At 42.1% G+C, this 13,806-nt stretch overlaps 1 protein-coding gene across 1 annotated transcript in view; it reads left to right on the top strand.

The window, feature by feature from the left end:
• Positions 1-594: 594 nt before the first annotated feature.
• Positions 595-13,806, top strand: part of eif2b3 (eukaryotic translation initiation factor 2B, subunit 3 gamma) — a 40,123-nt gene continuing 26,911 nt past the window's right edge. Inside the window, exons 1-4 of the mRNA XM_036553633.1 lie at positions 595-867; positions 1,395-1,551; positions 7,349-7,488; positions 13,335-13,494. Coding sequence (XP_036409526.1) covers positions 1,404-1,551; positions 7,349-7,488; positions 13,335-13,494 — 448 coding nt within the window. The 5' untranslated portion in view covers positions 595-867; positions 1,395-1,403. The remainder of the gene's footprint in view (positions 868-1,394; positions 1,552-7,348; positions 7,489-13,334; positions 13,495-13,806) is intronic.

Consider the following 13,806-nt stretch of genomic DNA (forward strand, 5'->3'; position numbering starts at 1 on the left):
CCGTTTCAGAGTTCAAGGCACACTGAACTACTGGTTCAAAAAAGCTTTTTGTTGTTGTTTTATTCCAATTTATTACGTGCTGACTTGTCAGAGGTGGATTGAAACCAAATAAATTAACAAAATACATGCACAAAGTCTTACCTGAATACATAACGTGATGTGGACACAAACATAAGCATAAATAAAACAAACGTAAATAAAATATCAAGACATAAATACATACCGACAGACAGAGAGACGTACAGACAGACAAACGAAGGCGAAATACACATAGAATCGGAGAGCATTAAACCTTTTGATCCATTGAATCCATTAAAACTGTCAAGCTTCACTCTCCATACTGTGGAGTTAGCTGTACCGCAGCTCAGGAGATTTAAAGCGGTAGAATAACCCACACCAAGAAAGTGACAAGGACAAATGTTTTAGCTGATGATAATAAAATCTAATATCACCACTGCCGTGCTGCATTGCACAATCTCCACATATACAGAGTGAATTGTGTCGCCTGCGTCAACGGATTTTACATCTAGGTTGCATCATCAGCTAGGAACCATATATTTCATGTTTGTTTCGACGGGGACCATATTAAACAACGGAACTTGCAGCATTTTGTTTGGTTTCTATTGCGTGAACTTTGAAGTTGATTAAATGAAACCAACTAAAATCACGCCAATGTTTATATGCAAGAATTAGATAGTAACTGATAATTCTGTAGCAAACTGGCAATTTGTTTTGTAGGATCGAGCTCCGTTTTAGGCAAAAGTGCACGCGGGCTGTTTGCAGCAGCACCACTGTGGAATTGACAGTCAGCGACGAGTATTTTCCTGCATCAACATATCCATTGCTCAGCTAGCTAGCTTCAGACAGGTAAGTCGTATTTTTTAAAAAAAAGATTTTACTTACAAAAGAAGACCAACTGTGATGTATGCTACACCAGCAGGTCTGCTTATATTAGTAGCTATCCCATCACAGTTGTGGTTTGACACGTGCAGCTAAGATAACGTTGACTTAACTGTTTGACAAGCTGAATGACATGCAGCGTCAGTCTAGATAAATTTGCTAGCTGATATCTAGAGAGTGTTTTATTTATCAAGTAGCTAACTGGCTCGCCAGTTAATAGAGGATAAATTCATTTTCAATGCTTAGCCTAATTAGTTATTAATTGCTAAGATAGTCAAACATGGCTATGAGGATAACTATCTAGCTGGTTAATGTTCAAAGTGGGATTTTTAACCTTTTCCATTAATCAGGTTCAATTGAGATAAAGTCGCAGGCTGGCCAACACTAGTCGCCTTGCTTTGTTGTAACATGCTTCTACCACGTAGCTGTCGCTAGTTGACAGTTTGTGATATTTCACAGGGTGGTAATCATTTGTGTACTGCTGCTTTGCTCAGGTGAAAAAGATGGAGTTGCAGGCGGTCTTGATGGCAGCCGGAGGAGGGTCTCGCATGATGGACTTGACTTATAGCACCCCTAAGCCACTACTTCCGGTCGGGAACAAGCCCCTGATCTGGTACCCTCTCAACATGCTGGAGAGAGTGGGCTTTGAAGGTAAAGAAAATCCATGCCTATTCAGTATTTTGACTGCCTCATAGGATGACGTGCTTTTCAACAAATGAACGCAAAACACAGAATTAGTCAACAGTTGACTGGAACGGTTATGATGGGTGCCATGCTGTTATCTTAAGTCTCCATTTCTGTCAGAGATGCGGTAAGCGTACAAACACACAAATTTAGCCTTTCAGGTGCTCATAAATGTTACATTGATCATGATATTATTAAGTGATAGTTTGTAAAGCTACAATTCACACATCACATCATACTAATGCATTCACACAATATTGTTACACTATGGCGTAGGTATCTTGATTAGTGACGGTGTACGTCCTTACAATCTATTAGCTGGGGAGGATCTATATGAAAATAATGCCTACATAAGCTATGTAATGGCTGTTTTCTTTGTGTGTGCTTGCCATATAAATAAGCACATAACATGAATATTTACTTTCATATATTTAATAACTTAAAGTAATACTTAATCGCTAAAAGTAAATTCAGTTTCAAATTTCAAAGTAAAGTCCAGGTCGTACTGCATTATATTGGGCACCCTTTCCATGGCCAATGCTGGTCCCAACACCAGCGGTTCCCAGTTCTTCATCTGCACAGCTGATACTGCTTGGTTGGACGGAAAGCATGTTGTGTTCGGAAAAGTGGTGCAGGGAGTGGACGTTGTGAAGAAAGTGGAGTCTTTCTGCAGCTCCAGTGGCCAGACCAAAGCCACGATCGCCATTGCTGATTGTGGCCAGCTCTAAATGGGCATATCCCCCACCTGTCAAATAAACATTCCTGATCTCAGAGATTTTGTCTTAACCTTCCCTATCTGTCCTCCCCCCTTCCTTAATTTGGTTTGGTTCTTGTCTGAACTTGCTGCATCTGTAGCTTGAATGACATGTGTACAGTGATATTTAAATCAGAAAACAACAAAGGACCCCATTGGTGCCCATTTGTGAAACATACCTGCCATGTCAGAAATGGATATGGAGAGTTAGAAGTCCTTTTCTTCTGTTCAAGATCTGCATTACACTATTATGACATATACAGATAGAGCTAAGTTATCTTGTGACTTTGCCTGGACAAGTAGCAGTTGAAATTGAATACCAGTGCATTCCTAAAAGAGAATACACTGTTTTAATTATGTTTAATTTTTTTAAAAATATGTTTATAAATGTCATTTTTATTAAGTTAGGCTAACTGTAAAATGGTTTAATTGTAGTAACTTCCAAACATGCAAAATTCATATACAACTAGTAGGCTAGGTAATGCGCTTATTTTCTTGCTTTAAAAAACCTTTAGAAAGCAAGCTGGCCATTATTATATGACGTACTCTGTTAATAGTCTCAATGTTAACAGTGACTCCTCAGATGCCTCATGGTTAGGTAGCTAATATTAATCACCCTTCTTGCAAAGTTGATATGTTTTTCTAATCATTGATATTATAGAAAAATAAACAAAATGTCATCATTCATTATTTGTTTTAATAATACTCTGTTAATCTAAACCATCTGCATTATCCTTGTCTCAGACAAATATGACCTCTCACATACCATAATATGCAGGTTAAAAGGGCAGTTGTATTTTAAAGCACTGTAGAGTGCAGTACTCCATTTTTAGTATGATCATTCATTGTAGCTTCAAAAATCAACCACAGCTGTTAATAATCAAATAATCTGCCACATTGTGAATACACAGTGGACAATATATTGCCTGATTTCTGCACTGATAGGCTGTAGTTAATTTTAATGTACAGTATTGGTATGGCGGTGTGATCCTTGAATTATGATTTGATTCGAATTTTGAATGTCAGTAGGAATGATAAATTAGGCTAAACTGATAAAGTTTTAACAGATATTAGTTAAGTCTTGGAGGAAAAAAAAAACTACATGCAAGTAATGCAAGTACTCAGCTGGTTTGTGCCAAGGGTTCAAAGTGTTTTAAAAATGCCAGCACACAGCCCTGTAATTGTATTCTTATGTTGGGCTATGGCCTTTTTATGTGTGTGTGTGTGTGTGTGTGTAGAACCTATTTTGTGTAATAATAGTGATAATGATCAACATACAATAATCATATGCACCCTCACAAAGCATTGCGTAGCTGCATGTTGATTAGTTAGCTTTAAGTCTGTTTTTTTGTCCTGACCAGCCATGCTGTGAAGCATTAATAGAATCTGTAAGGATGACCCAGAAAAGCGTGTGAGCACACTGGCTTGTTATCCAGTGACGGAGAAGGAGAAACAAGTTGGCATGAAGGTGGTGTGCCTTCATGTCCTTCTTTATGGAGACACCTAAAGTTCAAACCGAAAGATGGTTTAGTCTTTTTAGTCTTTTAAAGCTGTTTCTTAACTCCTCCTAGTCAATCCAACCCCAAGCTCCCCCGTCAAATAAACATCATTGGTCATTACCTGTTTGTTTCTTTATGGATGGATTATTTATGTTAATTTCTGTTTTGTAATGCACAGTCACACATAAATTGCCTTCTCACCTCTAATGAGAGTGAACTGTTGATAAAACGTCTTCATTACTGGACAATGTGTTGATTCAGAAAACAAAACCCTACATTTATGTCCAGTGCTAGCATATCAGACAAGGCATATGAATGAATGCCTGCACATTACTGGTTTGACTGTGTCTATGACAGTTTGATATTAACAATGCTGAGAGTAAGAACAAAGTACAACAGTCACTCCCAGTATTACCAGTTGCTACATTGACCTATGCACAGTGCAAGCCTGTGTCCCATAGGAGGATTTGCAAGTATGTGTACGTGTGTGTGTTTGTGTGTGTGTGTGCATTTTTCTTTTTTTGTGGGCCTCTTCTGCTGAGTTGGTTGGCAGACATCCTCCTTCGGAAGAGGAAAGAGGTAGGGAGACCAGAGGCCCCATAAATCAGCTGCAATTGAGATACCATTAGACAACTTTAAGGGGGCTTCGGCTATCTAGAGACTGGATTTTGATCAAATCATTTCTGACTTGCTAATAAATCGGGGGAATATTGGGAGATAAATTGGAAAAGTTGTTTGTGGGTTTATACAATGCTATTAAATCAGGGGGAATATTGGGAGATAAATGGGAAAAGTTGTTTGTGGGTTTATACAATCCCCCCCCAAAGCCTCCCACTTGACTTGACTGAAACGGGACATCCCGCGCGCTCCCGAGTCTTAAGTTTCATGTTCCTCAGCTCAGGTCTGGAAGTGCTGTTTTGGGTCTCCTCGGCCTCTCAACATGAATTGTAAAAACTCAGCAGTGATACTTAATATCAGCATATATTACAACTGTCATGGCAGCAGTATGCAAGCATTGTCTGGTGCATGGATATTTCCAGCCGGCAATCAAGCGCCCATTGAAAAGTGCTGTGCAGAATAGGGGTGGCCCAGCCTTTGAATGAGATCCACCAGGTTTTCCACTTTTCATAATTTTTGAATGCTGTCCCCACCGGGAGGCCTGGTTGTGGTCAAGACCACCCTGTCTGAGCTTGATTCCTAACTGACACCAGGACCATTTGTGCTGAATTGAAGACTTTGACTAAATCCAAGCCTGACACCAAAACCATTTTCCTCTATGTCTGGAAATGAGATAAGTCCCAAAACAATCACACTTGATATAAGCTCATATTGAAATGATCATTTATAATTATGGTTGTACAGCCTGGTCTCTGACCAGTATGGCCAACCTTGCAGTTTTACAATTCACCTTTCCTCACGGCCGTTCTGTTGAAATGTATGCTTGTAAAAGATTAGTCTGAATGTTTTGATAGCTACTGTATTTTCTGGGTAGAACGATCTGTATATCAATCATACGTTCTCAAATACATTAAAACTGCATTGCAGAGTCTCACAGTCAGTTGTCTGGAAATAATTAAAGCATGAGATCATTCACCAATATTGTAATGTTACTGATGTACATTTTTAAAGTGTATATTTTCAAATACAAGTTCTGCAAGCAAAAATCTGAATATTTGGAGTTCTGCACAAGGATCAGTGACCCTGAGGTAAAATTCTGATTGTATGTTTATTAAGTCCAATTATATTTCCAGGGTTCATATTCAGCCAGTGACTGGAGAAAGTTTGAATCATTAACAGAAGAGTTTAATGTTAATCCATTCAATTTCAAAAGGCTTAACTGAACATGATTCGAATTGTTATTCACACATACGTATAGGTATATTGCATTAATATTGTTGCATGTAATACATGTATATATATGTTATAAAAATATGTATTATTCATACATATTATGGTATATTAAAGCTTGGGGTCATGTAATTGTTTCAGTCAAGATGTAAATATGAATATTAAAATTACTTGGCATTTATGCTATGGTATACTTTAGTATTTAAATGTTGCTGGAGTGTGGTGTAGTTGGCTCATCTGTGAGGAGAGGAAAATGGTCCGGCTTTGACACTGAAGGGGAGTCTGTCATGAAGACCACATCCCAAGTTGGTCGATTTTGAGATGTTTCTGGTTCTGGGCAGATTGGAAGATAATTAAATCGGGCTGTATCTAAGCACCTCTCGTGCAGAAAATGTTTCATATTAGTCATGTCCCAGACAGAATCTGTAACACAGGGCTGTGCAAGGTTTAGTCCTGGGGGGTTTCCACACACACGTGGCCCTGTTGAAAGACATTCTCTGCAGGGATCTCAGAGAAGTTAGAATGAAGTGCTGGAGTGCTGGGGGGTGAAACCCGGCAGAGGCCATCTCCATGTGCAGGGTTCAGGAGCCCTGGCCAAGGTGGACAGGAGGGTTCAAATCCCGAAGGGTCCTCCTCACGCTCGCCCCACAGCGGGGATGAGTTTCAGGTCTCTGCACCCATCCCTCTTCGCCCGGAGTCTGCACGCTCAACAATGAGCACCTTCACGGGCGCCAGTGGTCGGCCTAAGCAGCCAGCCAGCCCTGCATTTAGGTTTTACAAGATGAAGCACGACCAAATAACCAACCTGGCCAAGCTGTTTACACTGCAGAGCACAATCTTAGAGCATTGCTCCTCTTACAAAGGAGAGGAGCTTTGCGGAGGACAAAGAACCGATTGACGGCTGCTTACTCAACGTCGGATCTTCTCAATGTAAATATGCAGACATCTGTCTGACAGACCACAGGTCGTTAAGTCTTTCCATCAGTCTTCTGTATTGTGGCCCATCTTCTATGGCATCTTTCTTTTCCTTTTTGTTCTCACCTCCTTTTACCTGTTTTTTTTTTCCACACACATTATTTGTAGAGCCATTCTTTGTAAGAGACTATTCACATCAGTTTCACACAAGTTACAGTAGGGTTATGCTGAATAGAATACTGTAGAATCTTTTCACATGGGGTGTGTTCAGTTGGACAACCACCTTTCTCATATGTAAAAACTGTACATCTTGTAATACTTCGTGATAACTACTCTTAGAGTAGTGATGCACTTATTTGGAAGTCGCTCTGGGTAAGAGCGTCTGCTAAATGAAGTAATGTAATGTAGTGTACATTCATTAATGCAAAATAGTACCCATCAGTATTCTGTAGAACAGCTTACCATTTAAAATCCAAAAATCAAACAAAGTAAATTAAAATACTTTTTTGTAATGAAAGCAGAACTGCAAATTATCAGATACGTGCACAATGTTCAGTGAGATAGTGGCCAGTTTGCAGGTCTTGTGTTCTTCTCCGTTCTGTTCATTTCTTCGGTAAAAATCAAGAAATCCACTGTTAAATCGATCCCGAACAGTTTTAGAAGGTGACTTAAAAGCTGCCTGCAGCTGCTGTTGTGCTGTGCTCAGCAGCTGCCTCATCCCCGGTGCCTCTCACCCTTCCGCCCACAGAGGTCATAGTCGTCACCACCAAGGAGGTCCAGAAGCTGCTGAGCACGGACACCAAGATGAAGCTGGACGTGGTGTGCATCCAGGAGGACGCCGACATGGGCACGGCCGACGCCCTGCGGCACATCCAGCAGAAGATCAAGGTGAGACGCGGGGGGGGGGGGGGGGGACCGCGGATAGAAGCGCGGGCGTGGGGACAGCAGGGCAACTCTAAAAGGTCCACGTGCCAAGTCACGGGTGGTCACTGTGTCAGAGGCACACTGGGTAAGCATTTGTGAGCAAGACACCATGGCCCTAATATGGGGACTTTCTCCCTCCCAAGATCTCTGTGAGTGCAGGTGGCTCTCTATATGATCCGAGAGAGGTGATTATGTTGTAGCACCCTTACTAATGAGTTGATTCATGGCATGTGATTCATGATGTAGCTTAATGTGACATTATAAACACATTTCCCTTGCTAAAATTACAGCAAGAATTCTAATGCAAGATGACAGAGGGGGGAAAAAGCTTATTTTTATAACATTGACTAACAGTAGAATTTCCTGGCATTGAGTCAGGTTCACACGAATACTGTACAGAATTGGATTGCATCAGCAGTTAAGGGGCATGTCACTGAATCTGAGCTGAACAGATGTCTTTTTCTGCTGTAAAGGGGAATGATTTGTTGTTTTGACACTCGGGGCCACAATGTCTGCACTAAGCAGTGTGGATGAATAATCTTTTTTTTTTTAAATTAAAAAAAATAAATGATCTGGATCTCAGCAGCCCCCCCCACCTCCACCCCCCCCTGCTCTGGAGGCTCCTCACAGAGCGTGACTGTTTGTGCAGGAGTGGTAAGGAGGAGGTGGGGGCGGTGGGGGGGCATGGGACAGCCCCCTGAATGGGCCCATACAGGAGCGGCACCCCAGGTTTCACCTGGACACAGTATGGAAAGGCTGAGGTCAGCGGGGCTATTGAAGAAGCAGATCCTGTGTGCCGCTGGGTGAGCACTGATCCGTGCATTCCTGGCCCGACTGAGCGAAGCGCCTCATTTCACCTGCTGAAAACCCAGCCCCCTTTTTTCCCCCCGCTCTCCAAACAGATGATGTCAGAGGGAGCCCGCCGCTGTCCAACGAGCGGCTCGCTGAAACCCACCCTGGAGCGGGGGGCTGGCCGGGGCGCGCGGGGCGTTTGTGTGCGTGTGTGCGTGCGTGTGTATGTGTGTGTGTGTGTATGTGTGTTGGCGGGGGGGGGGGGGGTTTGGTCAGGGTGGATCATCACACGTCTGATCCCCGCACTGTCTGGTGCCTCGGGCTCCTCAGACTATTTCACTCTTACGACATTCCAAACAAAGGAATTATCCAAAATCTACGTAAGTGGATGATTGAGGGGGGGAAAGCTCTTCATCCGTAGTCAGAACAGCAGCTTTTAACACTGCAGTGAACCGTACAGTTAAAATGTAAAGCACATTACAGGACCTCCTTAACAAAATATGTGATATATGTCAGAATGCCGTTTTTGTGTTTACACAAAATTCACATTAAAGCAACCATACACAGCAAATATGGATGTTCAGCCGTCTGTTTTTGTAGACTAAGCAGTCAGGAAAGCTTGCTCCAGCATGCAACCTGGTGAGCTGTCTTTATTTATAATCTAGTACAGCCTTACAGATTAGAAGCATTCAATTGTAGAGCCTTCCAGTGCACGAACAGTCACGCATGTGATGAGAGATGAGACCCGGTAACTGTATTCCAAATCCTTATCTATGGACCAAATGCACGCTCTTGGGTCCCGGCACTAAATGGGATATTGTTCCAAAAAAAATTAACCTACAGTTTTATGGGCTCGGCTGTCATATCTGACAATACAATAGCTACTGTCAGAAATCTCCTCTCTGTGAAAGATTAAGTGCAGGTATTACTGCATGAGCTGCGAGATCAGGAGCTGCTTGCTGTGGAACATCCTATCGATGCAGAATTGTGCAAATGGTGTAAAATAATAAGCCAAAGAAGTAGTTCTTCCGGCACAGGAAGTCATTGAAGTGAATTATAATTCAACCTCTGCTCTAACCTTCATGTTTCCAGGGCTGTACCACACTTCACCGCCTCATTTATTACTTTTATGGGATAGGGTAAGATTTTAGCAGGGGTGGACTCTGGAGACACATTCAGGAGGCATCCAGGGCAGGAGTCGGGGGTCTTAAGGAGAATCCTCCCTCTTCCTTTTTCCCACCTCGCCCCCCCCCCACCCTTTGGAAGAGCTCCCCCTCTGTACCAGCATCCGTCATTACAGCCACATCCTTGCTGGTGTCTGCAATGCGTTGCGCCTGTCAACACTGAGAATGTTGCAGGACAATACAGGTCACTCCTGTATGAGCCAGATAAAAGAGAATGAACAAATTCTTAAGTTTATTTAAAGTTTATTGGAAGTTAGAAACTTCATCTGGCAGTTATGATAAAAACCGTTTTTTTTTATGGCTGTAAAGTGTGAAAGTTAAAAATAAAGATCAGTGACGACTCTGAAAAATGTGTGCAACATTGGAAAACCATTTTGTCTGATCTAACTTGTTCAAATAAACAAGTTTGTGTCTTTCAGTCGTACCATCAGTTTAGCAGGCTATCAGCAATGCTGTTTACACAACAGGAAAATATGCCTTGGGTTTGCTTTTTAAAATAAAGTAGGTGTTGCGGTGAAAAATTGTGTTAAAATCAGCTAAAAGTGTGTAAATATTGATGAAACCATCGGACATCAAATTCCACACAGGCTATATTAGTATTACTTTCTCATAATCTCAAAATTATTTTTTTGATGATATATTTTTTTATGTTGGAATCATTTTAAGATTAATGTGATCTGCCAAAAGGCATTAATTGAATGAATTGGCTTAACTGGAACATGAAAATGAGGATAACATGATTACTCCTGTAAGTAATCGTAATCATTATTATCTTGTCCTGTTTTAGCACACAAATGTGTCATTGGTTGAAAAAGATAATACTTGAAAATATTGTATCATCTCTTATAGGTTATCATCAACACTGTGTGGTTCTAGACAGTGTGCTAAATACATTGCCAAAAATACTGAGTGTAAATAAAAAGAGGTTTCTAACAATGTTATGTAACACTTACACCATAACACATGTTGATTTCTCTGTCCAGTTCTGGGCACTATGTTGGTAGGACATGGAATCTGTAAAAAAAGTACTGAGAAGAACAGAAAGACTGGTTCCTATTATTAGCTGTAAAGGATGTGAAGAAAGGCTTAACACATTTAATCAATTTGGTTTATTTTTGCAAAAACAGACCCCTTGATTTTTACATGAATTAAATAGATTACAGAAGCTATTTCAAGCTGAGTTCTGTCAGCAGAACAAGAGGGCATAGGGGGGAAATTAGTTAAGGTGAATTTCACACTGACACAAGGAAGTGTTTTTTTCACACAGAGAGTTATTCATACATGGAATAGCATTCCAGGACTGGTAGTGGAAGCAGAGATCCTTGGAATGTTCAAGACCAGGCTTGACACAGTGGTAGGCACATTCTAGACATTCTAGGCAAGGAGAAAGAATCGGCTTGGATGGGCTTTGCGTTATTTTTCGAATTTCTTTATTTATAATAGTATGAGATCGGTACAGAGTGGACTGGAAACCGACTTGGTGAAGGGCTCCTGGGTCGGGGGGAGACTGTCCACTGACAGAGGGGTTGTGTATGGAGGCAGCAAAGATAGACACCATGTTCTCTCTTCCGGCATTCAGGGTGGTCTCACCTGGCGTAGTGTGCTGCCTGAGGGGCCAGCTAGAACCGGTCTGTGGGTGGGCTGACCTGACCATCGGACTTGGATAAAGGCCAGAACTGGGTCAAAGGATCCTCTTCCTGACACCAGTATAGCATCAGATTTAGCTGCCCCATTGCATACCACTGGTGTCCACATGCTTTTGGAATACCTACAATACTGTAGCTTCAAGTAAAGGCATTGTATCTCTCGTGAGCTGACTTGCTAAAAAAGGATGCCATCAGTATGTTTATTTTCTCAATTAAATGTTCTACAGCTCCTCACAGTTCATTTCACTGTATGAATCCCTCACAAAATTTATGATGGACTAACCTTTTTAAGCGGCCTACGTATCCTAGCTTTTAAGTGTGCCAGGTGAACAATCCTAAACATTTATTTTGCAGGAAGGATAGCTACAAATATTGTTTTAGAGGTGTGTGTTTTGTCCTAGACTTCTTAGATTATTTTATGTAATTCAATCTGTCAAGGAGGTTTGTTAATGCAACTGCAAAATATTTAGCCCTTGCAACACAAATAAAAGGAGGCAGATTTTTTCCCTTGTAATCAACCCAGCATTTTTTTACATTGCACTTTTAGTGATAAAACCCACAATTACATTGAGATTAAGCATTTCCAATCAGCGAATAGTCAGAATTGTATCTACTTTAACTGTCAGTTACTACTGGACAGTTTTATGAGAGGGACTCAGCACAGGTTTTTTTTTTTTTTTTTACCTTTTTTTTAATCCTTGTGTTTGGTGTTGGGCAGTTACTACCTATGAGAAAATTCTGGAATTTTGTATTTATAATCATTTATTTCACAGCATGTCGATTTTCAGGTCTGTACAATGGTCAGGTATGCCTGGAAAGTAGGGGTTTGATTTACAGTAATCCCATATCAGCAGTGAGAATAGCATCTCGGTTATCAGAAACTTTCAGGTTACACGTGTCGAAATTGTGAAAGTGGCAGAAACCTACAAAGTCTTAAAACCGCAGAAGGGTGAAACAGCTGGGCGACAGAGAAAGGGGGTCCTTGTCTGGTGAGGAGAGCAGGGGTCCTGCTGTTATCTGTTGAACATGTGAGTGGACCGTGGGCCCCACGCCACAAGCTGAGAGCGTCACGCCAGGGCCCTCTCCCCAGGCCTCCCCAATGAGGCATGCAGCCTTTATAGAGCCAGGCGCGGTTTAACAGGCCCCACTCCTCACTCCACTGTTTATTTATGCACGGGCCCCGAGATGGGCAGAGCAGATGGTAACCAGACATCTCAAACAGAAACAATGGCGACCGCCGCACAATTTATCGTTGCTATTCCCCAAAGTCTGCGAGGATTAGGAGTTGGGAGAGCACAGTGTTTATCATGGAGGCTCACCCCCCGTCCCCGTCCCCCCACCCCCGTTTCATAAAACCATTTCTGTTGTGACCGTTGTCAAGAAAAACGCAATTAAACTTCCCATGCGCTATGAGCGTTTTATGGAGCATCATGGCTACATATGTGCCGCCTGCATGTACGTATGGCGGGATGGATTTCGCGGCTGTGAAGATGGCTCGGGTTTCCTGACCCCTCGAAATGCTGAATGAGCTCGGCCGCCGCGCAGGGATGAGCGGCAGCCGAGCGTGTGAAAGCGGGAATTGGAACTGTGAGGGGAAATCCTAATGGTTGATTTACGTTAATGACACTATAATGACAGTCATCAAATGTTATACAGATGCTTTTCTGTGGGCGGGGGTGGTGGGGTGTGTGGGGATGGTGGGTAGGGTGGCGAAGGACAGAAACCACAACAGGGTAGGAATTTTAGTGTAAATGGTATTGTTCTCTTCCATTTAGGAAAATATTGTGAAAAACAGATAAAGGAAACAGCGGAAATCTGACGTTAAGTAACTTTGTATGTTCGGCTGTAGAAAGGCCTGCAATGCTCTATTTGTACATGCCTACACGTAGTGTGTGTGTGTGTGTGTGTGTGTGTATGTAGGTATATGTATATACTATATGATCAGCAAAAAATACACAGCACATATAACAAGGATGATGTCTCTTGTTGAATGAACCAAGCAGTGAGATCCTACAGAAGAAATTTGATCAAATTTGTGATGGTTTTTTGTTAACCCAGAAAATTAATATGACCCATTAGATGTACATAGTTTAAAGCCTGTTGTGTGGTGGTGAGTTTTTGTTGGGACTAGAGCCTTTTGATGGGTTCTTTAGCCTTGACGGCGTTTGGCTCTGTCCCGTCTGCGCAGACGGATGTCCTGGTGGTGAGCTGCGACCTGATCACGGACGCCGCCCTGCATGAGGTGGTGGACCTGTTCCGGGCGCACGACGCCACCCTGTCCATGCTGATGAGCAAGGCCCACGAGTTCACAGAGACGGTGCCCGGCCAGAAGGGGAAGAAGAAAGCAGGTAGGGCTCCTCCCTTCCTCACAGTTTCTCCTTTGGTCTCTTAAATGACATTCACGAATCGCATATAAGGGCAAGCTTGGATGCACTTTGACCTTGTGTAGCATTTGAACGTGTACATCTGGTTGGAAGTTTGCTTTCCATCCTGCATGAAAAAAGTCAGTGTGGAAAACTAAACCAGGAACTACAGATTGGTTTGGCAAAGTATTCAGCAGACATTTCATACTATTGGCTGATATATTATGCAGGTCATCATTTGGTCTCTGCACCAGTTTGGTACACGTCATGGTTTTAAAATGTCTGGGTAACTTTAAT

Source organism: Megalops cyprinoides, chromosome 20 (genome assembly GCF_013368585.1).
Source record: "Megalops cyprinoides isolate fMegCyp1 chromosome 20, fMegCyp1.pri, whole genome shotgun sequence".
Taxonomy (NCBI): Eukaryota; Metazoa; Chordata; class Actinopteri; order Elopiformes; family Megalopidae; genus Megalops; species Megalops cyprinoides.